This window comes from Dermacentor silvarum, chromosome 10 (assembly GCF_013339745.2).
Source record: "Dermacentor silvarum isolate Dsil-2018 chromosome 10, BIME_Dsil_1.4, whole genome shotgun sequence".
In the NCBI taxonomy this organism is placed as follows: Eukaryota; Metazoa; Arthropoda; class Arachnida; order Ixodida; family Ixodidae; genus Dermacentor; species Dermacentor silvarum.
The window spans coordinates 107,334,631-107,362,256 of NC_051163.1; the positions used below are offsets into that span (position 1 = coordinate 107,334,631).

Consider the following 27,626-nt stretch of genomic DNA (forward strand, 5'->3'; position numbering starts at 1 on the left):
TCTAGTACGCTGAAGTTGTATTTGTCATTTCCAATAGCGAGGCTCAAAAGGCAAATAGAGAGGTTGCCTGTGCTTTTTTGAACGCCAGCGGTCCGTGAGTCGTGAGCGGTCTGCGACAGAAGAAAAAAGTTGTCGCAGTTTCACCTGAAAGGCGAAGCATCAATTGCGATAGCAAATTTGGAGAGAGCTATACGGAGTAATGATATTAGCTTTATCAGCTGTATAAACTTGGACATGCAGCAGAACCGGCAACGCACAGAACTGTTGTCGACGCCGTCGGCGTTTTGCCCGCGTTCGCTGAAAATGCCTGCGGCGTTGGTGACTGTTGCCGGAGCCTCCGATATAAATAGGCACTTGGTGCCGCAGCTAAACGTCGCCTCCCCCCCCCCCCCCCCCCCGCGACCTTTCGTGCGTGAGAAGAAGGCGCGTTTGCTCTACATATATGGTGATTGTAAAGGAGGAAAGAGACGCCTACTTCTGCAGCCCTTAAGGAAGCACGGCGCAGAACGCGCGTTTGTTCTCCGCCGTGCGTTCACTCCCCGTGAAAGAGCGCGTCCCTCGCGCCCTTTCACTCGCACATACAGCGTTCGGCGGCGCGCGGCGACGTTTTCATCTCCATTGACGTCATACGGAACCTCACGGCGACGGCGACGGCGACGGCAACGGCGACGCCGACGGCAGAAATCTGCTTTTGAGTGTCCATATAATTGCTATCGCAATAAAAGTAGCGACAGACGCTGGGTGCGCTGCACTGTTGGAAGAAGAAAAGCGGTTGAAGGCGGCGGCACCACAGGCAACAAAGACGTCATAAGGTAGTCATTTCATGCTTACATATACTCTCGATTACGGGAGAGCCAGCATTTTTTTGGATACGCATGCTTGCAATATAAGTGGAATGACTGTGATCGCATTAACAATATAGGCATCGTTTTATTACGGGAAACGCTAGGAGGTGGTTCGATTTGAGGATACCAAGCCATGCATCGGAACCATGTGTCGAATGGAAAATCTCTTTCGTTTGACCAGAATTTTGTTGAATATTGGGACAAGGCTATTTTTTCTAGCATCGAGAAGGAACAGCTGCCGACTACTACTTTGAAGAACGACTCTTGCAACTTGCCGACCCGAACCTATCTGAATCATCTGTAGTCGCGCTAATAATTCATGAGATAATGAAGATTTCTCAGCGCGAAGTTTTTCCTAGACCACACACGACGTTAAAACAACTATTGCATTCCCTCAGGAATATCGCCACCAATGTGTTCTCACCTTACAATGAGACAAGTAACACCAATGGCCGATTCTCCTCCGCCACAAGCTTAACGTGTGACCAGAGGTGCTCTTGCTGTAACGCTTCTTGTGGCCACACCACATTGCAAGAATCAGCCTTCAAAGGAAATCACGAGCAGAACGACAGGGACAATCAGGGCGCTCTATTCTACCCGGCTGCGCCGAAAGAAATAGTTCATTTGGCAAAGTCAATCGAAGGTTTTGCTTTATGCCAGAATGACCGTGATCGGAAGGCCAACTGAAGTCCTATTTGACAACGGGGCGTCGGTGAGCATTGTCAACCCCCGACTGATTTCTCCAGAAGAGACATTCATCGGCAAGGTTACTAAACTGCGTAGTTATGATGGCAGTTCTCGAGCACTTGATATATGGGCTAAGGTATACGTGGGTTACCAAGGCACCAAGATGGATGTCGAGGCACTCATTGTATAGGATTCCGCATAGTTTTCACTTGGATCGGCCTGACATGAATAGGATGATAATGAATATATCATGGCGCGAAGACGTAGAAGTGGAGCACTCGGTTGAAACAATGGGGTGAATACATCTCCCTTCTGATTGTTATTTCAAACTACCCGGTTCTTGGCCAATCCCCCAGAGTGGGTATGTGCCAGTAACTCCAAGGCTCTACATCTACATCTACAAAACGAAGCTGGTAAATGCAAGTTAAGTGGGGCCGAACAAGTATACAAAACTAATATGCGTCCGTCAGTGTCCACCAGCGGCCAAGGTTGCCTTTCAAGCTGAGTGACACTACTGCTGTCCGGAAGAAACGATACGGCATGTCCCGCGAAAAGAAGAAATGGCTGAAGCAAGAATTGCAAGGCTTACTCATCTGCACATGCTTGGTTTACCCCTCTTTCTCACCGCCGTTACATTGACTCTTTGAAACTTCTACACTCTCTATTTTACTCTCCACATTATGCCTCTCTTAACACTTGTCTGACCCGTACAAAGACTCTAATCCCGAGAAACAGCAATCACTGAAACTTATCGGTCTTTTTCGCTCGCACCAACCCTTTGAAAAGCAGTTTTTTTTCCTAGGACTATAGAACTCTAGAATGATCTGCCCAGTTCCATCCGTTGCTTACCACATAAAGAATTTGGGGATGCTACTGAGTTAAACATGTACTCACGTATGCTCTTTTGTATTGCGATTTGTATTTGCCACATATTGTATTCACCACTCCTGCAATAGCTCTTCTGGTCTGCAGTTTGTGTAAATAAATAAATAAAATAAATACAACTTTGTTTTGGTGCACCCTATCATCCGGAAACCAACGGGTTGGTCGAGAGAGCGATAACAGATATCAAGCTGTCACACTCTACCCGGAATTCCGAGGTGGTTGGAAGTGTGCTGAAGTGGCTGCTAATCACCATAACCACTCTAATACAACTGCGTCCATATTTCGCTTACCATGGGAAATCAAACTGGCTTGCAGCTGATCACCTTCTTGACCTTACAAACGTGTTGACCCTCCAACAACGCAAGAAATCGGTAGAAGAGGACGAGAAATATAAGGTCGCCATGAAGTGTAATTACGACCGTGCTCCCTCCACAATGGCACCTGACATCAAAGTAGGAGATTTTATTCTGCTTCGAAGAAGTTCGCAAGGCTCAAAAGCTTATTTCACGGGTCCTTATATTGTGCTGTAGACAGCCAGCCAACAAGGAGTCTTATCTATTTTGTACATTGGACCAGAAAACGCGACTGTGATGCCATCGGTCGGCAATGTGGTGCCTTGTCAACCCAGGAGAGTTGACGATCAAGGGGGGGGGGGGGGGGGGGCTGTGTAATGACCATAAAGAAATGATGACTGACTTCGTGAGCGAGAAGAAAGAAGAAGGACAGGGATGAGAAGAAGAGGAAAGTATCATTCTCTATTGTTATTAGTGATGGCAGAATAAACGGAACATTACCTGCATATGTGTCAATTACTTGCGAAATTCGACATTGATGAATATACGCAAATTACCAATTACAAATCGTCTTTATATTCAATTACACAATGAAATTCCCTCGGAGAAAAGGTTCTGGGCACGTGCAATAAAGAAATGATAGCGGAATCAACTTCTATTGACATCGACGTGATGACAAACATGCTTGGTTTGGTAGACAATGTTTGCTATGAATCATATAGCTGTTATGCTGCGAACGTTTAATGATTTTGCGACTTGTTGAGAGCTAATGCTGAGTGCAACGCATGGTGTTGTTAGTGGTGATACCCAGTGACCCAACTTGGAGTCGAAGAGCTTCAATGAAAAGTGATACATACTTAATGGCACACACTCAGTGGCTAGTACCAAGAACGGCCCTCTTTTTTGATTGCAGTATCTTTGAGATCGGCCCATAAAGACCGCCGAATTATCGTTACAGATAACTGGTTTCAACTCCACTTATAGCGGTGGTTTAGCGGTTATGACCTAACACGGCTTAGAACAACGTGCGTACTCCGTTTCCGGCCGCACGAGCCTGCGTTTTACAGTTGTCAGAACGCGAATACGCTCCTGTAGCCTCGCACTAGGTTCGCAATAAAGAAGCTCCAAGTGCTTAAAGTAAACCCGGACCCTCATCTACGGTGTGCATTATATTTCGCGGGTAACCTTGGAATGTCAAAAATTCGGGACACAAAACAAGCTACCAACGTGCTTGACAAGCTAGCCATCCTCCGGCCGATGGATCGCGTGTTTTACGTGCTGTGTTTCAATGCATAGGCTGTCCTACAAAAGCTACCATAGATAACTCTGGTGCTGCCATTGTTCAGTTACCATGATAATGATGGGTATTACATGGATTTGCTTATTCGCGTGCTCGTGGCTTGAAACGTTATTGTGATGTTATTTATTACGCTTTATTTTTCTGAACTTCCGAGCCCTCATAGTTGTTAAGCAAAACAAGGGGGAATTATCCTCTACGCGCATGCCATTCTTAACGCAATATTTTGTTGAAAAAGAATAATTTGCAAAGCTATCAAGCCGTATGAAGCAAGAAGGACAATGTTTCCGCAAATACATGCGCCGTCCATCATTTCCATGCTGGCTGAAACGCAATGTTGGCCGCTTCCCGTAGAGACTAGTGCTAGATTTTCCTCGAGTAACTTTTCTATTAAACCCCATGTTCAAATCATAGCCTCCGAGATCGGGCGATGCACGCCACCACACTCTCGGAGGCCATGTTCTCACAGAAAATATCTCACCGACGATGCCGAGCTCATGGCGAGGCCGATGCGGCTCGAGTCCCACTTGTCGACGAAGACGACGTTGAGTAGCAGCGTGGCGAGCACGACGACGAACCCGCACGTGGAGGTGATGACGCGCGTGAACTTGTAAGTGTCGCAGAAGGCAGAGTAGCCACGCGTGTTGGCGTCCGCCAGGTGGCAGAAGCGGTCGCAGGCCCGCCGCACCACGCCATAGGCTCGCAGGCTGCTCAGGCACTCCAGCGTCTCGGTCACGTGCGCCAGGAGACGCGACAGCACCACGCTCTCGAAGAAGCGCGCCCTGTAGGAGGCGCTCACGGATAGTTTCTGCGAACAGGACGAGCGCCGAGTTATTACAACTTGCTTAAGTGATATTGGTGGGCTAGTTGCGTGACCGTTATTGTTATAAAAGCGGCGCTCTTGTGGACACGCCGTGGAAGACAAAAACGCAGAAGCGCGAGCGCTGAGTGCACCCCTGCTTGTCACCGCTTGTGTTATGTCTGCTTTTGTGGTTATGCTTGTGTCCACAAGTGCGTTGTGTTTAGGACAATAATCCTTACTTTGCATGCTTAAATATCGACCATAAAGTTTGTTACAAAAAATCATGGGCCATTACACTTTGTGAAGGTGGATGACCAGCGAAGCTGTTTATCACACGACACAGAGGTGACGCAGAATTTTAAACAAAGGTACGAACACATTTTCATCGGTGTTGTTTGCCGCCCGCCGCCGACTATTGCGTTCTCGTCTCTGTTCCTGTCGTCTCTCTTCGTGTGCACGCTGATTCTCAGGAGTCCTGATTATACGCGGACTCCTCATTACGATGACAGAAGTGAAATTCAAAATGAAGAACGGCAACTTGCCTTTGTGGTTTTTTATATACATTCGTGTTTTTTGCGAATGTATATGATTGTGATTGGAGCGGGTTCGGCAAAAGCTAAAATAAGCCACTGCATAACAGAATCCGCCGCCTCGGACGCGGAAACGTCACGGGCATACAACAAGCGTGAGCAACATGGCTAATCACACTATGAAACCACAACGAATACTAAATTCAGAACAATTGGAGATCTGGCAATGGAACTGCCGCTCCTTTTCCAGGAAAGCGGCAGCACTTCGTCAATTTATCAAAAACTTCGAAATCGCTCCCAACGTGATAAGTCTGCAGGAGGTCGGAGCCAAGCCGGCCAAAATGCAGAGATACTATACACCCTGAGATATCCCCAAAATTCGAAGGTCGCCACGCTGGTCAGCAAGCCGATAAACGCTCACTGATTAACGCTTCCACAAATTGAGGGAGATACTGATTCCATAGTTATAAGTGTGATGCGAAAGAAACGTAAGCTACACACAATAATCACAAATCTGTACAGTTCCCCAAAAAGCAAAGGGATGATCTACCCCAAATTCTCTTGGCAACAAAGGATATAACGGGCACCAGGGATAAGGCGGTGATAGTTGGCGACATTAACGCACCCCATATACTATGAGGATACGCGAAAACATCGCCCAGTGGGTTCCGACTTGAGCACCCCACCACGGCTTTGTGTTTACGGGCAATCAATCAATTGGAAAACAGACACGCGTGGGTAACAGTGTGAGCAGAGACACAGTGCCCGACCGCGCATTTACAATTAACGTCAGAGACGTACAATGGGTTTTCATCGACGAAAACGTGGGAAGCGATCACGACATAATCAGAATAGCACTCTCCACACACAACATACGGAGAACAATAGGAACCACGAAGTTAACCGACTCGCCTCGTTATAGAGAACTCCAGAGGGGGCTGGAGGAGTCGGATACCGCCCCGACCAACATGCGGGAATGGACTCAATTCCTTCAACAAGTGCACGGGGACACCACCAAAGCCATTGAGCGCACCGAAGAGGCGCCGGTGATACATTCTCACCTTGTCATCCTATGGGAAGAGAGGCGGAAAATCGTCAAGAGGTGGAAAAGACAACGCCTAAACAAATACCCGAGACAACGCATCGTTCTTTGGGAAAGAAATCCTAAGGCCACGCCAACGAACTAGCTAAAAACGAGTGGGCGACGTTCGGCGGAACCCTATGAGGGACTCTGGAAACGACCAGTACGTGGTGAACACTCCGGAGCATGCTAGACCCAATGAGTACACGTACTGAGAGTAACAAGAAGCTCCAAATCATAGCAGACAACTTCGAGGGTACAGACCAAGAACTAGTCCATGTCCTTCAGAACAAATACATAGGACCCTCACCCGTGGCGGGATCGCCCTATACGACGAGACCATACGTGAGAGAGGCCAACCCTAAATTAGACGAAGAAATAACGTACGCGGAAGTGTACTAAGCGGTGCAAGCAGCAGTTAAAAACACGGCACCGGACCCAGACACGATCACAAATTCAATGATTCGAAACATGCATTCGGTGGGCCCAGCGAAAATAACAAATATTTTCAATAGCGAGTACTGGGACAAGGGAGACTCGCACCAAGAATGGAAATTGGCTAAAATAATCATGATCGCCATAGCAAAAAAGAATCCCTCGATCGATACACTCCGGCCAGTATCGCTCATGTCCTGCCTGGGTAAGCTCTATATATGAGAGGGTGATCCACAGCAGACTACAGCGATACCTGGAAGAGCGGAGCTGGTTCCCAGACTCCATGTTAGGATTTCGCACGCGTTTACTGCGTCAAGACGCGATCTTCTAACTTAAGGACGAAATTCTAACTAATATACCATACGGTGACGAGAGACTAGCCCTAGCACTAGACCTTAAAGGAGCCTCCGACAACGTCTCTCACGCCGCAATACTCGAGGTACTCGAACTCGCGGGTTGTGGTGAGCGCGCCTACAATTACATAAGGGCGTTTCTTTTCAACCACGAGACGAGCATCAGTATTGGCCAAATCACAACGCAGATATTTAAAATCCGTAGCAAAGGAACCCCTCAAGGAGCGATAATATCTCCTCTGCTCTTCAACTTGGCGATGTGTCGCCTCGCGTGCGGCGATCGAGATCACATTCCCGACCTAGGTTACACGCTCTGAGCGGACGATATCACGCTGTGGGCGAGCAGAGGTGCCCTAGGAGATATTAAACGACGGTATTAGCGGTGGAGAAATTTTCCCGGACGAGTGGGCTGAAGTGCGCGCCCGAAAAATCCGAGGTCATCCGGATACATGCGAAAGGTTGAGGGCCAAACGGTCCGAGAGGTACCCACGATGGGAGTCCTGGTTTTTTGGCTTCAGAGCGACGGGAGAGCAGCACAGATGCTCAAAACCCTCAAATCCACAACCCACAACATAGCCCAAATGATACGTCGAGTGACGTATAGAAAGGCGGGAATGTGAGAAAACGATACCCTAAGGCTCGTGCAGGCCTTAGTGAGTAGTCGAATCACGTATGGCTTACCATGCCAAATCCTGAACAGAGAAGAGGAAATGCAGGCCAACAGGATAATTCGAACAGCTTTCAAGGCGGCTCTGGGCCTGCCTAAATGTACCTCCACGGAGAGCATGCTAGCTTTGGGATTACACAATACTTGCGACGAAATGAGGCAGGCCACTCTGATGCGACAAAGGGAGCGCCACAGCTTCACAAAAACTGGTAGTAAATATTGGCTCGACCTAATATCCCTGCATACCCCATTTATCTGACCGAACAGGCTGTACCTCTCCCTCCTTCGGTGAGATCCAAAGTTGCAGTAGCTCCAATTCAGAAAGAAGATGCATCCTGAGTACAACAAGAAAAGGCGCAAAGCACGCGGACAACATATTCAATCGATGTACTCCAATAACGCTAGGTACAATACGTACTATACGGACGCAGCTGCGTATGCAGAGGCAAAAGGGAAGCTATATCAAAGGAGGTACGCCCTGGCAGTCGTGAACGCGATCTGCCAGTAGCAAATAACAGTGGGGCCCTGGACTGAGGGGCTCCGACTACCGCCCCTTATAATGTTTGCCTGTCTAATAAAGTTTCTCTCCCTCTCAATCTCTCTCTCTCTCTCTATATATATATATATATATATATATACATTCACGTGGACGTCGGGACCGCCGCCCCGAGGAGCGTCCCGTGGAGCTTCCCGAGAGCGGAAGGGAAGGAAACTAGATACGCATGCGCTAGGAATGCCGATAAAGAGAGGGTGGTGCGAACCTAAACATGGCCTACGCCTGTCGCGTAGCGGCAAATCTTTGTGACACCTTTATTATCTACCTGAGAGTCTACTGATCTTGAAAATGGTACCTATTGATAACTAATTTGCTCGAAATGCATATCCAAGTGATGAGACGTACAAGCTTCTGCACAGAATGAAATGATTTTGCATCAAATTCGGGATCTGAGTTTTTGTTCACCCAGAACGAAAATGCACGGAACCCTAGCCATAGACAGCTTCACTGTAAAATACTAGACGGAATTCCGGCTTCACTGTCTACGGAAGCTGTAAGTATGGTGGTTTAACAAAGATGATGGGACGTACATGGATTTGCCTAAACTGCTTCCCTTCGATCGTTTTACTAGCTTCGATAGTAAAGCTTCTTTCATGGCCTAATGTGTTAGACACACTTGTAACAAGGTATAGCGCAGCAAAGACGCAATGCAAAGGAAGGCACGAAGCGCAAGCACTGAAAGCTAGGAAGTTCATGCTGCGCTAATGGATAGCGAGTGTCCTAGTGTAAATCTTCGCTGTACGCTGGGGCAGTTGCTAGCTTTTAGATTACGTTAGGTTCACAAGGAATTAGAACTACTGGCTGCAGGCTATAACGGTCTGCCATTTCACTGCTGTGTGGTATAGCCCGACAGAGGAGAAATTATCAACAAACAGGCTTTTTCGATAGCTCCCATTGCGCTCAACCTCAGGACCGAACAATTAGTTCACCCCCGCAATCTGCTTAGTTGCCAATTCACAATGTTATATCACCTGGCCTCCACTGCTTACGAAGCTTCTGTAGGGCGGTTTTTTTATGCCATCACGGAAGGCACAACCTTCCGTGATGCTCAAGACAGTGGCTGTCTTGAGCAGCGCACTTGAGGGCGCTCGAGCAATATTGTAATGACAACGCCATTGCAGTTTGACTTATAGTGTTTTGATGTAAATATTCGATTTACTGTGCTCTGGAAATCTGTTGCGATTTTGAAAATGAAGAAAAACAAAAAAAGCTGTCGCTGACATTCAGCACACTGACTTCGGGTGATAGTGATTTAATACGGTTTTTTATTATGTTTCCTGATCTTTGGCATCATGAAATAGAAAAAGAAAGCGAAAGTGTGTCGATGGTAGGAAGTGAAGTTTAGTTTTACGAGCGGAAGGAGAAGCAGAGATAGCATGCCTGTGCCCCCTAATTTTTTTTCGATGCTGAGCAATTATAATGCATATTTACGAAATATGTGCAATATTGCCGCACGACGGCACATAATATAGGAGCTTACACTCTTACATCCTATTTCTTTTCCACACTGAGCCTATTTTGGCACAAGACACCGTTCTCGCTTTTAATGCAAATTATTTTCCAAACACGCCTCTTTTATCTATTTCTAACACGGGATTGTTGATCTGGGACAAAATTTAATATAAATAAAGCAACACTTTTACAAGCACCATGGAAACGTTGTCGAATCAAAAATAAAAATAGTAGCTATATGAGTTAAGCAGACTCGTGATAATAGGCAAGTGTAACGACAGGGCCGGAATGGTTCTTCCTACTATCCACGGAGCTTGGCAGAATAGCTGATATTTAACGGTAAAGCAGCATTTCAACAGCATCACCCTTATACTAATACTGAGGGTTATTATTATTTAATATCTTTCACAGTTTTTTGACATACAGGTGCACAAAATACTGCACGATGTTTGCCAAGGTCGTAGAGGATGTTCACCTCAGGGACCAATACGGATTTGCGCTGTAACTGTTGCCTCTAAATTAGCTGTAATAAGGCTGAGAAATTATGTGTATGGATGGAAAGTTTGGAAGCATACTATAGGGCATAGAACAGATTTCTAGAATGGTGGTTATATTTTGTAGTAACAATGCTTGCTGCCGAAAGCGTATTTCTTCCTGATGTTGGTGCTGATTGCAGGGCTCCACATCGGCATCAAGAGAACTACTGCATCACGCCTTCTGTGAATGCTTGCTCTGAGTGAAAGAAATAACGCTTGACTGCAAGTTGATTGTAGCATTCGTGCGCTGTATGTGATTGCGTGAAAATAGCATGCCCGACACCACATCGCTTGGGGCGCAACTGTGGTCTGCGGTTTCATTGAGATTAGCCGTAACTGCACCATCCCACAACAATTCTGAAGGCCTAATCAAACCCCCCTCCACCCGACTATTCATACGAAGACAATTTTGACGCTATTGTTATGTATTTAATAGAAATGTTTATTAGGCACGAATAATATTTTAACGATAATTAAAGTCCGCTTTTAATTTAGAGATTTGAACCGCCACACTTGTGAATATGACCGAGGAGCAGAGGCTTCGTAAAGGCATAGGAGAAAGTAAAAAAAAAAAAAAAAAAGGTAGTGAATTTGTCCTTGAAGTTCCTGCAGAAACTAAATTCAGGTATACGTTTTCACAACGCTTTGTCATATTATAAAACGTACTCAACTTGGCCGTTTTATGGAAGTGTTTCCAGACATGGCGGTAGTACGCGACAACATATCTTGAAATCTAAGACGTCGGTTTATGGTGTCTATCCGCAGTTGGTGCTCGAAAAAAGTAAGCTTTGCCCTTAATCAACCCTGATAATGACCAAGCGCACTGAGCTCCAGAAATGCGATTAAACCTATAAAGAATATTTTACGCTCATTTTCATTATAGCCGACCTACACTAGACTATCTCGACTCCCCCTAGTAATGGCAGCGCCGAGCCTCCATTGATGTTTATAAATTTGTGCTTAAAAAGGTCGCTAGTTCCGTCGATGGACGGTTACTTGACAAAACACACCTTAAATCCAATGCAGTTATGTAGTTGCTGAAAGTCTCCGAGTACTAAGTTCCGAAATTGCCGAGAGAACTTGATTTAGGAGTGCTGACTAACGCATTGAAGTGCAGGAGCACTGACATCCGCTTGGATCTCACTTGGTGCATTTCAGAGCGCCAAGTACGACCTTTCTTTTTACTCTTGCATTCAAGAACGTTCCATCACTCAACACTCCACCTGCACTCAAGAGAACAGATTCGAGCGCCACCTTTGCAAAGAAGTGGCTAGCGCGTTTCACCAACACTCGGTTGAGGTTACTAAGCGATGATGAATGAATAAGTACTAAGCGATGATGTGCTCTCAGCGTCCGTCCAACCAACTGCATTGGAGTTAAGCTGTGTTTGCGGAAATAGGAAGTAGCTCGTGATTATAAGTCACCGTGAAACGGTAATGAACGGCTGTGTTTTCAATTTGAGGAAAGTAGCAAACTCGAGCCGGGGAAGAGCTTCCACAGAACACATTTGTGAACACCGCGCTTCGCGAGTATTCAACTGCAACGAGAGCGCGCATGCGCGATCAAGCACGGACCAGTCCGAAGAAGACGACGAGCACAGCGACTGCGCCGACGGCGAGCACGTTGGGCGACTGGGTGGCGATGACGACCACCTTGGACGCGGTGAAGAGCACGCTCTGCACGGTCTGCTTGCCGCTCAGGAAGGTGCGCGAGTCCACGAAGTCCATATCGGCCGAGAACCGGTTCAGGATTCGGCCCCGGGGCGACGAGTCGAACAGTGATACCGGACTGCCTAGGACGTGCTGCAGCATGGCGCTGTGCAGACGCCCCGAGAGGCAGCGGCTGCTGGCCGCCAACAGGAGGCCCCCGACTATTCGGCACACCACTGAAAGCCACCAAGCACCGGGCCGGGGTTTAGATAAATCATTAATTAATTACTTCATTTAAAGGGGAAAAAACTGTCATCCACTCAAATGTAGCACCAAGCTCAGATGGTAAAGCGACCGTCCAGGAAAGCGTTGGTCCCGGGTTTGAATCCTGGGCCAGGACAAATTTTTCCTCAACTACGAAGCGTCCTTTTCTAGCTTCGTGCTATATTTGGGTGGACGACAATTTTTCCCTCTCGAGATACTCTCTGCACCTTGCGGGATTCCGCAGAAACTGATTTGCCAATTGTTTCATTTATTCAAACATTCATTTTTGTTAACTTTATATAACGAAATGTTAGTGCCTATACGAGGCGCTGCAGCTACTACACTCTAACATAGTTGTACTCATAGTGGTTGTAACAGAAACAATAATTTTAAAAAATACAAGGACATTACTTGTAATGCTGACGTGCACAGAACATACATGTTCACGAAATATAAACGTTCTTGACCACTAGCAAATGAGGCTCCTCGCGAGTGCCACATTCCAACCACAACGCTCTTGTACACACCGACACATGAACCACAGAAACGGAAAAATGCAGCGTGACACGTAAAGAAGAATATGTTCTAATGCAAAGGATGGGAGAACAATAATGAGATGAAATGTACCATTATCTGATGGAGCTTTTCGATGTTCCTGATTCCTCCAAAATTATTTGAATAATTGCTTCATTTACCAGCGGGTGGTTGGTCGTGTGGGTGCATTATTAGGTTCAGAAATAAAAAATATAACGTTGTCAAAAAAGAAAGAAAATAACATGACAAGCATAGTTAATAAGCACTGGTCATCTCGGAATTAGGTATGCAAGCGGCCTCTAGCACTGAAACGCCGCGTTTCTCGTTTCTAGAACTAGAAGCCAGACACGATGCCACCGAGTGTGTCAGATAAATACCAAAAGTTACGGAGATTTTACATCGCTCGCCACTTTCCGACCACCGAGCTCTCCTGCAAGCCCAGAAGCCTACTCCCCCCGAAGGGACACACGTGCGCGTATACTGCCGCGTGTCCGCTTCCTTTACCGCAACCTTTCCGGAATTGAGGAAGTCTGTTTTGGGAGACTTCCGGCTGGGCCGTGACAGCTGTAGTCTCATGAGCCTGGGGATCAGCAAGCGGAAGTACTGGAACGTGCCAAAGAGCCCAGCTCGTGCTTCTATGAAGTAGACTGATCACCTTCCGTCACCCCGCCCAGGTACTCAAGATATTAGGCACAAGATGCTCAGCGAGGCCAAACTGAAGCCAAATGCTTTAGGAAACTACACCTTTTGAATAACGAACAACAAATGGGGTCATTGCTGTAGTGCGTTCTTCAGACAGTACGCCTGTATGCGTTTACTTTATGCCCCCCCCCCCCCCCCCCCGTTTTTATTATTATCACATATACCTTCGGGCAAATCCCCCGGAAAAATAAAGGAGAAGCGTTCTGTATGTTCACTTTTTTATTCATTTATTACAATAATTTCTTGGCCTGAAGGTATTACGGCAAGGAGTGGTATACATTACAGAAAGGAGATGTAGTGCATCTTGTAGAAAGTAGACTTCAACATGAATAACACCACTTTGGCTAAAACTCAGAAGCCACGCTCTTCAGGGAGCACTATAGTGATGGAGGCCCTTTGAGGAGCACGACTTAGTGCGAGCGTCTTGGCGCGTTGTCTATGGACTATCAAGCAGAGAGAGAGAGCGAGAGAAAATAAGTAAGGGGAAAAGAAGGGACTCACCATCGAAGACGCACAGTCCGACCAGCACCCCTACCCATGAGGTCCGATGCGCTTCGAGGGCGTCGTCGTCGTCGTGCTCGGACGTCTCTTCGTCGTGGGCCGATGACACGTCCGTCCACACCTTGATCCACAGCTGCTGGAGAGTGAGGAGCGTCGCGCTCAGCGCGAACACTGCGAGAGCCACCATTGCCTGCCAGCCGGACAGCCGCACCAGGGCGCACAGAATGTTGAACGCCGACTGCAAGTCACGGCCGCACAAGGACAACACAGGAACGTTATTAGCGGCGCCGCGTATATGAATATTGTTCAGGTAGAATAGGGAGAACGTTCGCGAAATTGTACGAAGAGATGCGTAATGAAAAATTAATCAACCTATGAACTTGAAATATGGCTCACGGGAAATACGTTTCACAAGCTGCCGCTGCAGTATCTACATGAAACGGACCTCCGTACTTACATGTAATTTCATTCTTACATTATACCGCGTGGCAACCCAGACGAATAAAGAAAAGCTGCACAGCTAAGTATTCTTGTTTCGAATAACATAACTATCCATGGATACATATCAAAACAATGACACTTTGTGGCGTTGGAGCAGTCACGTTCAGCTCCAAAGTTTATAATTTATCAGCATGAGTCAGTTGAACCTGCGAAGCTTTCGTTGGCACTGCAGTGCGTCAAGGCGGATACACACCTTGTTCGAACCTTGCTGTTCTTTTTCAGTGACACGGCCCGCCGATTCGTTCTCTTGACCTCCCTTAGTCTCTGTGCTGTAAGGAAAAAAAATATGGTGCTGCAAACTGATGATGATGAAATGTTGAAGTGCTTAGTTTTCTACGGCGGCCTTGTGCAAACGGCTGCTACGGCCGATAATACTGCTAGCTGCAGCACGTACCCTAGGAGGCCGTTCATTTGCAGTGGCTGGGAAAATAAAATGAGTTCAGTTTTGGCTTAAATACTTCATAAAATTTATTTGGTATGAAAAAATTCCCGTGGTCCTGTAGCATCTGCGCTGCTGCGTGATGCTTAACGCAATCATTGAATGCATTACAATTACAATCGACAACTAAAGAAGCCGGCAGATCCCACGCCCTGTGGGAATCGAGGTTATGCGAAGCAGTGTGCGGGGAGCCTACCAAGTTAACGAAACGACCATGAGAGCACCAAGACGTAGGCGGCTCTTTCATGAACTACATGGCACGCATGTCATGACATTCATGTCATGAGTCCTGAAGAGTCCCTTTAGCTACGCTTAAGAGACCTTAAGGCGGAAGCCATAGTCATGCTCATGACTATGACTTCGACCATGAACCTTTAGCCTTTTCCTTCACTTAGTAGCAGATCCGAACCCATTCCATTGGTTTTTGAGTGTTAATCATTTTTCGCTGAGTGATTCTCATTTTTGCTTAGTCATGGTCATGACCATGACTTCTACCACAATTATTTACTGGTTCCTTCACTTAGTGCCCACGTCCGAACCAATTTCAGTGGTTTTTGAGTGGCAACATTTTTTTGCTGAGTCATTGTCATTTTACTGAGTCATGCTCATGATTATGACGTCTACTATCATCCTTTAGTGTTTCCTTCACTTAGTACCCACGTCAAAAACAATTTCAGTGGCTTTTGAGTGTTGATCGTTTTTCGCTGAGTCATTGACATTTTGGCTGAATAATGCTCAGGACTATGACTTCTACCACCATCTTTTATTGTTTCCTTCACTTAGTGCCCACGTCCGAACCCATTCCTGTGGTTTTTGAGTGTTAATATTTTTCGCTGGCTCATTATCAACACCTACATGACACACATGTCATGACCTATCACTTATGCTCGTCATACACTCCTGTCATACTATGCCAATTTTGGTACCTACCAAGTTAAAGAAACGACCATGAGAACACCAGGATGTAGGCGGCTGTTTCATGGCCAACATGACACGCATGTCATGTAGTATTCATGACATTCATGTCATGACATACCATTTATGTTCGTCATATACTCTTCTCATAGTATGGCAAGCTTGGTGCGTACCAAGTTAACAAAACGACCATAACAGAACAAAGACGTAGGCGGCTAGATAGATAGATAGATAGTGTCGAAGTAGCAAATGTTCGCAAGAAAAGCTTCACATTTAAAAACCAATCGATTGTTTGTTCGATTGATTGACTAGTTGACTTATTGAGTGACTGATTTCAACACCCCAAAGTGAAACAATGGCTGTCAAAATGCCTTAGGAAGGGTCTCAATTAATTTTGACCATCGGAACGTCTTTGACGTGCAGCTGAAACAAAGTACACAGGCGTTGGTCAACGAATACCCCGACTGGCCGCTCTGCACAAAAGTCCATAGTCATTTGCTGCGGCGACATGTACATCACAAAATTCTACACTGAAGCCACATAACAAGCATGTAATGTATAACAAGCCAAGCCAACAAGCAAGACGAGTGTAATTTTACCCTTCGTCGTCGAACGAGTGCGTGGCTTCGGCGTGGGCCGTGTCCCCTGAGCGTCTCCGGCGAGTCGGGGTCCGCGAGCAGGTCGTCCACGTTGGTGTAGACGCGGATGCTCCCTCCATGCACCAGCACCACCTTGTCCATGTAGCGCAGGTAGCTGCCTTGGTTGCACACCATTATGCGGGTCTGCGATGCGCCACTCATGAGTCTATACATGCAGTGCTATTCGTTTTATATTATGGCTTCCGTGAGGCAGCAGAAAACTGACCGCAGAAAACTGCATCCATAACAGAGTCGACTGAGATGCCGCGCACTGACGCTGCGCACTGGATAGCTAATGCCGGAACTTAAAAAAACAATTTTTCATAGAAGAAGGACGAGCTTTACCGAGGAAGTGTGTCCATCACTGTGTCAGGAGGGAGAAAAAAAAGTCACAGGCCTGCGTTGCAGACGCAGCACAGTCACAGCGTAAGCTGGTGGAGCGGCTCAAGAGTAGGTCCAATTTCGGCACCACGCACACCAGGGTCTTCACGACAGTCTCTTCGCCTCGTTTTGACGAGAACGATCTGAACTGTCCGCCAGGCGTCGACGGTGAGCTAAGGCTTGTAATGCTATCTGCACAGCAGTCTGCTGAGCCCGATGAGGCCTGGTGGTTGTAGCCGCGCACGTATCTCTACGATTCGCTTCTTCAGCAGCGGTTCGTACCTTGGCGGGGAGACGGCATAACGCGTACCGAAGAGGTACCCAGAATACATGGCGCATATCTCACATCGGAATCGCGTTGATTGGGCGCCTCGTCTGAATCGCATCTAGTCGCGTGCGCCTGCGCACGCTGCGTTTGCAGGCACCTTAACTAGATGGCGCCACCATACTGGCGGAAGCTGGGTATCGCGTTTTTTTTTTATTGCGCGCCTCGTCTGAATGGCACCTCGCCGTCGGCGCCTGCGCACGCTGCGTTGCAGACGCCTTAACTAGATGATGCCACCATACCGGCGGAGCCTCGGGATCGAGTTGATGCGCACCTCGTCTGAATTGCATCTCGCCATCTGCGCCTGCGCACGCGGCGTTTGCAGGCGCGATGTCGACATCTTGATCCTCTGACAAAGGTCGCAGTGAATCATATACCGTTTGACGTCCGTATAGGCACCGGGCGCGGGATGAATTTGGACCGGTGGCGCCTTCATGCGGCTGCGCCGCGAATGTATGGCATGTGGCGGCCGGGCCGCGCGCAGCAGGCGCTGCCTTGAAACCAAGTCTGATCAAACATGTTACGTTTTTGGGTGCACCAACAGTTACTGAAACATGACTGAAACTGGTTAGGCCATTAAATTCAATCGTTGTTCATCGCGGCATCGCGTTTTTCAGGCGGAAAGTCTGTATATGTGGGTTTGTAGGCAACAGCGCATACAGTGCTCAGCAATAACGCGATACTCGAATCGCATGGTCGCCAGCGCTTTTTGCACTGACTGTAAGCGCTGGGGACGCCAAACTGATGCATCGTGGTGTATAGTGAAAGCCAGAACCTTAGTAACGCATTATGACTGCATTTGGTCCCACGGCGCTCACCTGTGGCGCGAAAAAAAAAAAAAAAAACGGCGGCAGCCGCGCGCTGCCAGCGCTTCAATCGCTGGGCACTGTACATTTCCGACGCTGATCTGCTATGGTCTAGTTGTTCTAACGTTAATGAAAGAGCCGTTCATACGAAAGAGCTTCGTGTCCCACATGCCTGTCTTCGCCTCCGCAGTGTAATGGCTTCGGAGCTTGGGCACCGAAGGCGAACACTCAGATTTGTAGTCATTTTGCCGTCTAATCAGTGTATCAGTCTTCCTTTTAACGTACATTTTCCTTCCTAGCAATTCCCAACTCTGGTTGCGTCCGGTACACGACTGGGCTGTGCATCGACGGCGATCGAACACCAACGCAGTGGCGTGTTCACACTCGCCGCCACCGACGGTTCCCGTCGCGCTAATCTATAAAAATGGTCCGTGACTGAAGATTGGGCTAGTTTATAAGCAATTAAGAATGGGGAAGCTTTGCAAAGATAAAAGAACTACAACGGACAGAGAAGGACTGACACATGTCCGATCGGCGAAGCAGCTCAAGAAACAGAATAAGGAAGACGTATGTCTCCTTTTTTTTCTCTCCATAATTTTTGTGTTCTTCGCCTATTTACATGATTAAATACGCGAGAATGTTAACGCGCACAGCAAAATAACATCTGGAATAAACTGCTGGAGTTTCACGTGTTATCTTGCCGCGGTGAGCCACGAATGTGATCTGCCTCGTACAAGTGACGACCTTTCTCAAAAGCAGACAGACGAAAATGCGTTTTCCGGTGCGTCAGCCCTTAAAACCCGCAGTGCCAAATCACTGGAAGCACCGAGCGCCGTCGTCCCGTCGTCTGCTTCACATGCCAGTGCTCTGACAGGTGCCGTTCGCGGCGCTGTTCGCCAGCATATCGCCGGCGCGCCGCTGGGCCTTACAACGGCCGCCGGTGCCTATAGAGCTTTGGTCCATAGTGCTTGGACCTCAGCGCTTCGAATGTTTTTCTGATGCCCATGTGACCACTGTACCTTCTTTCATGCATTTCTCGAAGTGCCTCAGCCTGTCGCTGAGAAGGAAGGCAGAGGAGATATCGACTGCTGACCGGACCTTGATCTCTCCTGTACAACACCTCATTGTGCATCAACAATTTAATTTGGGCCCGTTTCTGTTGCTTCTTTGTGCCCAATGCACGATTGAACAGATCCAGGACTTTAGCGCAGAATGCGTCCTGACGCTGTTCGTCACCCATGTTGCCACAGTATCGCAGTGCTGGATATGATACAAATAAAAGAAGGCCGTCAAACCACACGATCCATGACGATGCGCGCGCGCTTCCGCGTTGATCAACGTACGTTGCCGCCAATCTCCCTCCGGTTGTCGTTGTCAGAGGTTTTAACGTAGACATCTCAAAACCAGAAACAAAGCAGTGGTTAAATCACTTCGAGGAAGTGATTGGCCTCGGTTACTTCAGCGATCCAAGTCAACCAACTACTGTGCACGGGTCATGCATCGATTTAACTTTCGCCAAAAAGATTTCTCAAAAAGAACGGAAGACATCAGTGTGTACCATAGCAACCACAAAGCAGTTATAGCAGTCATTTCAATGTAATAAATAAGATAAAGGTTTTCTAAACTGCACTGAAACGTGTGTTTGTGTCATATATCCCTGTGAAGAGCATCTGCCTAATGGCCGCACATCATGGGATCTGTGTTTGACAAGTTGCCCTACATTAGGCGCAAAGCACCTACAGCTTCGCTTACCAATCACCTTCACAGTAGTGTATTGGCGGTGATTTTTTTGTTTATATTGTTCGATATCGCTTACAAAGTTAGCGATCATCTACATTTACTCTGCTATAACGATTACATGCCTTAACTTCGGAAATAAGACATTTTGGTACAGATACAAGGCATTATACTTTTCGCGTGACGGAGCTGGGGTACTCGCCAAAGAATGCTTACGCGTGAAAAAGTTGAATTACGCTTAAGTTTCGCCTTTAACAGTGGAACACGATAGCATTCAAAGTTCCCTGACTGTTTTTCACGCTTCCCGGCAACTGCAGCTTATGCAACCGCAATGTTTACCTGGAAGCGCTGGCGGCGAACCCTATGCACGTAGGCGAGCTTTCTGGTTCTTTATTTTTGTGGACGCGACTTATTTTTGTCGTTGATGTGCAGTTGTATTAGAAATAGTTCACAAGAATTAAGCTTATAGAAAAAAAAAAACCTGCTTACTTCAAGTACCTTCAGTTTACTTCTGAGGGAAATCTATCGCTAGCGAAGATCGCTTTGGAGAAGGCACTGCAGCGTTTGACGGGAAGTGTGACGTGTGAAGTTCCTGTAGCAATTGCGAAAGAATTTGTTTGCCTTTCTAGTAATACTTGGAACCAACAATTAACTTGTGCAAGCAATTCGTGCTAGTTAGACAATTTTTTTATGAAGAAAAGTATCATCATGAGTGCACAAAATTACATACTTAATCACTCTATTATGGTAACTTATAAAATGCAGAAACAGTCATTCTACCACCTTGACTTACTCTTAATGGAGTCTGAAACACCTTGGCATAAAATTATGCAAATTTGATACACTTATCAACAGTTGATCATAATTCCTGACTAAAGGGCTATTCAAATTACAATTCGACGCCATCATGTTTATAGGTTGTGTACAAGTCGTACTTTATGAATTTTCTGACGCATTTTACTTTGAGAAATTTAATTCAGTAACGCCGATGCGCCACGCGGAGCGTACGTGGTTCAGGATGCGTGGTTCGGGATGAGTTTTTTCTTTCAATAGACAACGCCGCCGACCCCAATGCTGACAGCGGATTTTCTGCAACACGGGGCCCTTACCACTATAGCGTTAAAGGAAACAAGAAATGCTGCAAGCCAACGAGTTGGAATCTATATACAGAGAGTCGAATCACAAATTTGTGTTTAGTGAATGTCCGCACCAAGTGATACGGCAGGCTTTACTCAGGCATTGTAGAGAGGCTAATGCGATAACACCGCCGCTGCGGCGGATGTGTGGAGGCGAGCACATTTAGTGGTGGTGCAAGGTAGAGCACTGCACGGGCCTGATTTTTCGGCCCGAGCCCGGCCCGGGCCCGCTTTACGAGGCCCGAGCCCAGCCCGAGCCCGTAATACCAAGCCAGAGCCCGGCCCGGGCCCGGGCGTACATGACCGAGACCAGCCCGGCCCGACCCGGCCCCTGGCGTTATTACTAAGCTTAGCTAGGGCCCGCATGTGCATGAGAAGGCCCGGTCTGTAAGAAACAAATTATTTTTTTACTTACAGACTGTACGGTATCTGTCAGCCTCACCTTCTCGAGGTTTAATCAGCTGCAGCATATAAGCAATAAAAGGCCGAAATCATTGTTTCTCCCACGGGAACCTTGGTAATCCGGCCCATTGCCTGTGCTGCTATTTTTCCGCTGGTGCGCATGCACTTATACCTTCATTTGTACGATATGGTTCTATGATGTCGTTTATCATGCAAATATACAGTGTGTTTCATTTTATCTGAACCAAATTTTAAAGATTGCCTGTGGCAGATAGCACAATTATAATCTAAATTATAATCCAATTATGATCTAAACTACTCGATGAGGCGGCCATTACTACCACGAGAATAAAACGCCTAATTGAAGAATTGACATAATTACGCTAATTAACTTTTTAATGAATTTTGTTACGGCACATCTTTCAATCTACGAATTATAGCCGCCGAGTTCGCAAGGCTTATCCACTTGGAATGAATTCTCATGTTATGTTATGGGGTTTTACGTGCCAAAACCACGATCTGATTATGAGGCACGCCGTAGTGGGAGACTCTGGAAATTTGGATCACCTGGGGTTCTTTAACCTGCACCTAAATTAAGTACACGGGTGTTTTCGCATTTCGCGCCCATCTAAATGCGGCCGCAGTGGCCGGGATTCCATCCCGCGACCTAGTGCTCAGCAGCCCAACACCATAGCTACTAAGCAACCATGGCGGGTACGAATTCTCAGGACTAAACCAGTTTCGAGATAAAAATTTTCAAAGTGTCCGACGAAATCAATCAAATGAAATTAATTCTCCAGTTTACTCAGTTGCTTATTCTCAGTTGCTGGACGGTCATTGTGGACTAAAAGCTACATATTTAGCTTGACGTGACCCAAAAGACCAGGCAAGGCAATACTACAGCAAACACTGTGTGCACATGCACAATAATTCACATATATTTCCAGCTGTCGCTGGAATTCCTCATAGACGAAATAGCTATGAACGGAAAGACAAAGAATATTTCCGTCACAGCGAGTTAAAAGAATTGGAAAACGTTTTAACAGAATGCATTTTAAACAACACTAGAATAGCAATACTAGCTATACAAAACAACGCAACACCAGCTATACAACATAGTATGAGACTGAATTTTACAAGATTAACATTTGCTAAGAAAACGAAACAGGAACAGGATACTCAGAACCATACACAAAGGCAGAATAATAATCACATCAAATGCATTACAAGCGACCAAAGTATGAGCTGAGTTCTTTCTTACTGAAATTATCGACAATTTTGTATTTGTTTAAAGTGCATGGTAGGTAATGTTAAGGACTGATGCTTATAGAGTGTTCTGAAGTATGGAATTGACCATGTCTCAGGATTCTTGTGTTCGCATTAATGCTACGACGCTCTAAGGAGGCTAGTTGTTTTATGCAGTTATAAGCTAATTCTGACATGGATGACCTAATGGATGGTTAAAACGCCTAATTGAATGTTTAACATAATTACGCGAATTACTTTAAATAATTATTTTACGCACATCTTTCAATCTACGAATTATCGTCACTAATTTGCAAGACGTGTCCACTTGGAACGAATTCTCAGGACTGAACCAGTTTCGAGATAATAATATACAAAGTGTCCGACGAAATGCATGGGCGTTCTAGTTAACTCTTTAAGGAAAACGTTGTTTTATGCATGGAAGCACACAAGTAACTGGCCTTAGCGCTAAAATAATGCAATAGTATCGACACTGGTAATAGTGCAATCGCAAAAGCGGTAACATGGAAATGGTTTGAGGAGTGGTTCTTTGTATAATTTATTTTTCCTTACGCAGAAACAATGTTCGTTTTTGCGGAAAAGAAAGAAATTAGCGTAGCTTGCACTGGCGGCGCAATGCTAGTCCTGGCTTTTGGGCTAGGCTAAGCACTACGAAGTCATCCCCAGCATTTCCGGAATTTCTGATTGACTGTCGATTAGCTATTGATTGGCTATCGATTGTTTATCGCAAGATATTGGCTATGTATTTGGGATAGGCTAAGCACTACGAAACTATCCGAATTTATTGGTTATTGATCAATTATCGATTAGCTATTGATTGGCTGTTGATTGGCTATCGTAAGGTATTGGCCACGTATTTGGGCTAGGCCAAGCACTACCAAGTCATCCCCAGCATTTGCATAATTTATTGATTATTGATCGATTATCGAGTAGCTATTCATTGGCTATCAATTGCCTATCGATGACTTACTAAGTTTAAGTAGTCCCTACCATTCTTAGCTAGACTTATCCAGGTTCAGCTTCGCTAGTTCACAGGTGCATGTGCCATTGCGCTTGGACCCTTTCTGCACTGCTGCCACGATCCAACCACATTTTGGATTCAGCAAACACATTATGCCCGGCTGAAACAGCTCTGCTGTTAAAAATGAGAACTTCAGCTGTTTTACTATTTTTTATAAGATATACAGTCATCTGATAAGATATACAGTCAACAGAGCGGTGTGGATCAGAACAAACTGGGATAATCGATATTCTAGTTGACATTAAGCGGGAAAAATAAAGCTGGGCAGGCCATGTAATGCGTAAGATGGATAACCGGTGGACAATTAGAGTTACAGAATGGATACCAAGAGAAGGGAAGCGCAGTCGAGGACGGCAGAAAACTAGGTGGGGTGATGAAGTTAGAAAATTCGCAGGCGCAAATTGGAATCAGCTAGCGCAAGACAGGGTTAATTGGAGATCGCAGGGAGAGGCCTTCGTCCTGCAGTGGACATAAATATAGGCTGATGATGATGATGATGACGGTCAACTTGCACGTGTCACTTCAGCTTGTCACAGAATGCATTAAACCATGCAATGCATAACGGTCACGTGTGCTCGAAGGCCTACTTAGGCCATCAATGAGCGGGCCCGATGGCCTGGGCCCGTGGCTTCAAGCCCGAGTCCGGCCCAGGCCCGCGGCTTAAGCTCGGGCCCGAGCCCGTCGACAAACGCTTCGGACGGCCCGGCCCGCGGGCCGGGCCGGGCCCGTGCAGTGCTCTAGTGCAAGGAACCAGCGGCGCGCGCGGCGCTCGTTTTCCGCTGTGATTGGTTGGCCTATTCGGCTAGAGAACAGCCACACCACATTGGCCATTGTCACAAAAAGCCAGTCAGGTTTCCAAAGAAAAGCTTCGCTTTGAAAAACACGCAGACTGAACCCTAGCTGACATCTACATAAAGCGAAGCACTCTTGGCGCGATTGGCTCATGAAACGTGTGTGGTGTGTGAAGTGTAGTTCTCGAGGTATAATATTAGTATTAAAGAGCGTTATGTTACACGAAGAAATAATTTTGTGTGCAGTGAATTAAACACAGGCTGGATATTACATACACCACCAGGGTCTGTATCCGAGCTAGTTGGTACGGCGACATCTTAAGGCAGGTAAAGCCCCCGAATACGGACACTGATATGAATGATGGCATACAGAGTGTATATATATATACACATTTAATGCAGTACGTCACATTATTATTTGTTTATAGTTTCAGTGGTGCCCATTGTCGTGTTGCAGTCGTGGAGTTTCTGATGCGTCGGTATCTTCTAGCACAACTGCGGATTGAAACGCGCCAAGCGTCTCAACGCGCTGGCTTGCCCACGAGAAAGGGTGTTCTATGCCGCTTGTAGACGCATGCGTCCGAGGCGTAATAGTTTTGATATCAGGCTTGCGTGCCAGAGATGCCGTGTTCGAATACTGCCATCGGACAGTTTTATTAACGTTCAGCTAATGATTTTAACGCCCTTCTTTGTTACAGTATGACGGGATTGAAAAGTCGCACAGCCGTTTGAAGCCAAAAGGACGACGTTTAGGCATATCCAAGTACTAACACCCTGTCCCATGCTGGCTGAATCACCCTGCCTGCAGCCCCATGCACATACTAGCTACAGCTCCGTCTAGTAATTATTGTATGAAACTCGTGCTTGAAACGGTAAACGACTTTTTCGCTGCACCGTTCCAAGATGGCGCCATACCGTTAAACGCATTCGGCGTTAGATGCGAGATGCGTACGAAAAAGTGCCTGTAACTCGGAAAGAAAGCTTCGCTTTAAAAATCGATGGTACCTTTTTGTACAAAAGTTTATTGTTGTTGACCGCAACAATCTCAAATATCCCATAAATGCGGTATCAGTGATATTTGGGAAATATTTGCCACGGATGCAAGTTTTGACCAGCCTGAAGAAGGAGGGTGATGATGATGATGATTTAATGACATCCCCTTTAAAAACTGGGCGGTGACAAACAGTCACCTGACCTGCTTCATTTAATGAGGCGATGCCTCGGTGTGAAGCGCGCCTAGCGGCTCGCGGTCGAACTAGCGCCTACTACGCTCGAACTACTTGGCAGCTCGTCGAGTGAACCGGCCTGCGAAAGACAGCGCTCGAGTCTTGGAGGCCATAATGCTGTTCATCTAGGTAAGTGGTTCTTGAGGGAAAGGGAAAGGTTGGCGCTATCTTCTGCAGCCCTTGAGGGAGCACGGCTCAGCGCCAACGGGGGGGTAAGTGGGAGCGAAAGAAGGGATAGAGTGGAGACGCCATGGCTGGGCGAAGCAAAACCGGCAGGCATAGGCGGCACGTATCAGGCCGAGATGGAAGGCCTTGGCGTGCTGCAGAGTCTGCAGGGGTGTTGTGCCAGGCCGGTCAGGCCCGGGGTGGAGTGGGAGGCCGTGAGGCCTTCCCGCTTGTAGAAATGCCTTAGAGGCGTGCGGAGAGCCCTGACGAGTCAAGGAACTCCACGACGCCTCGAAGTGCAGAAAGGTGGTGTCGGCCGGGGAAGAGGAGATCTTCCTCCTTGCCACAGGGGAGGCCAGGCGGCGGAACTCCTGCAGGAGTGGGCCCCGCTGCTGGAGGTACGCCGGGCAGGCCAGCAGGAGATGTTCGATCGTCTCCGCTCCCCGCAGGAGCTGCAGGCCGGGGACGTCGCTCGTCCCAGTCGGTAGCTGCGTGCTGCCGTCCAGCTGCAGCCGATGCGGAGCCGGAGAAGGAGCGAGGTCTCCCTGCGAGCCAGGCCTCGCTGGGGGAGTGGTCGTGGGGGCATCCCAGTGCCACCCGTTTGTCTGGGTGGTGGGTCGCCAGGTGTCGCCGCAGCCTCAGTCCTGTGAAGTCGCCCTCCGTCACGGCCCGACTGAGGGGCACAGTGGTGTGGTGGGCGTCCTTCGCCAGGGTGTCGGCTGCCTCGTTGCCCGGGATCCCTACGTGGGCGGGGATCCAGTGCAGGGACACCGGGTGGCCTGCGTCCTGCAGCGCTGTCAGCCGGGTAGACAGCAGTGGACTCCAAGGCTGGCGCTTTCTGGCCTCTGCAGGCCGAGGAGGGCTGCCCTGGAGTCGCAGAGGATGGCCGCTGATACCCCAGGAAGCTCCTCAGAGAGTAGGTCGACGGCCAGTGGAGGCCTGCACCTCCGCTGCAGTCGAGCTGGCGTGTCTGGGCAGTCGACACACTGCTCTTCTGCAGGGCTGGTGCCGTGCAGGCCGCCGTGGCAGAGCCGGGTCCGGTCACCGAACCGTCGACGTACACCAGGAGGTGGTCTCCGAGGGTCTCGTCCAGGAGGCACGGCCGTCTGCTGCAGGGCGCAAGCGAGTGAGCGCCTCTTCGAAATCCCGGGCAGCTCCGTGGCGATGGGACAGGAGGCCTCTGCGGTGGGGGCAGCTGTACCGCATTCGGCGGTGGGTTGCCAACCACCTCCTCGTAGAGGCGGCACAGCTGACCCATCCTTGAGGAAGGCCGGACTGGAGGCGACGCAGCAGGCCTCTGCCATCAGGAGCATGGTGGAGGCGGTCGACGTGCCTCAGCCCCTGCTGCAGGAAGAGGAGCGACAGGGCCATGCTCCAGCCTCCGCAAGGGTAGCGGCAATCTGGGAGCTCCGGGGGACGCCCAGGCAGAGTCGGATGGCCGCCCGGTGCTGCAGCTCCAACTTTTCGAGGCGGCGTGGCGGCAGCGCCACCAGCGGGAGGGCGTACCGCAGCGCGATGTGGCCGCCGCCTCGTAGATCCGCAGGGCCCACTTCACCGAGCAGCCCTCTCCATGAGCAAGGAGCTGCGACACGGCCTTGCGGACCCTGATGGTCTGGGTCTGCATGGCCCCGACTGCCGGTCGCCAGGTTAGCCGGTGGTCGATGCGCAGCCCAAGGTACGCCACAGTCGTACTCCATGGGATTGCGCACGCCTTCCAGCTGCAGCCGGGGAGCTGAGCGCCGTGCCGCTGCTCTCGGGGACGAGGAGGGCCACCGTATTCCCGTCGAAACCGAGAGTCCGATGCTTCC

At 48.0% G+C, this 27,626-nt stretch overlaps 1 protein-coding gene across 1 annotated transcript in view; it reads right to left on the minus strand.

The window, feature by feature from the left end:
- LOC119431746 (ATP-binding cassette sub-family C member 2) overlaps nt 1–16,694 on the minus strand; it is a 49,629-nt gene extending 32,935 nt beyond the window's left edge. Inside the window, exons 1-5 of the mRNA XM_037699217.2 lie at nt 16,524–16,694; nt 14,764–14,839; nt 14,070–14,307; nt 11,994–12,304; nt 4,489–4,815 (exon numbers count right to left, since the gene is read on the minus strand). Of these exons, the coding sequence (XP_037555145.2) occupies nt 4,489–4,815; nt 11,994–12,304; nt 14,070–14,307; nt 14,764–14,839; nt 16,524–16,642 (1,071 nt within the window). The 5' untranslated portion in view covers nt 16,643–16,694. The remainder of the gene's footprint in view (nt 1–4,488; nt 4,816–11,993; nt 12,305–14,069; nt 14,308–14,763; nt 14,840–16,523) is intronic.
- Between the last annotated feature and the right edge of the window lie 10,932 nt (nt 16,695–27,626).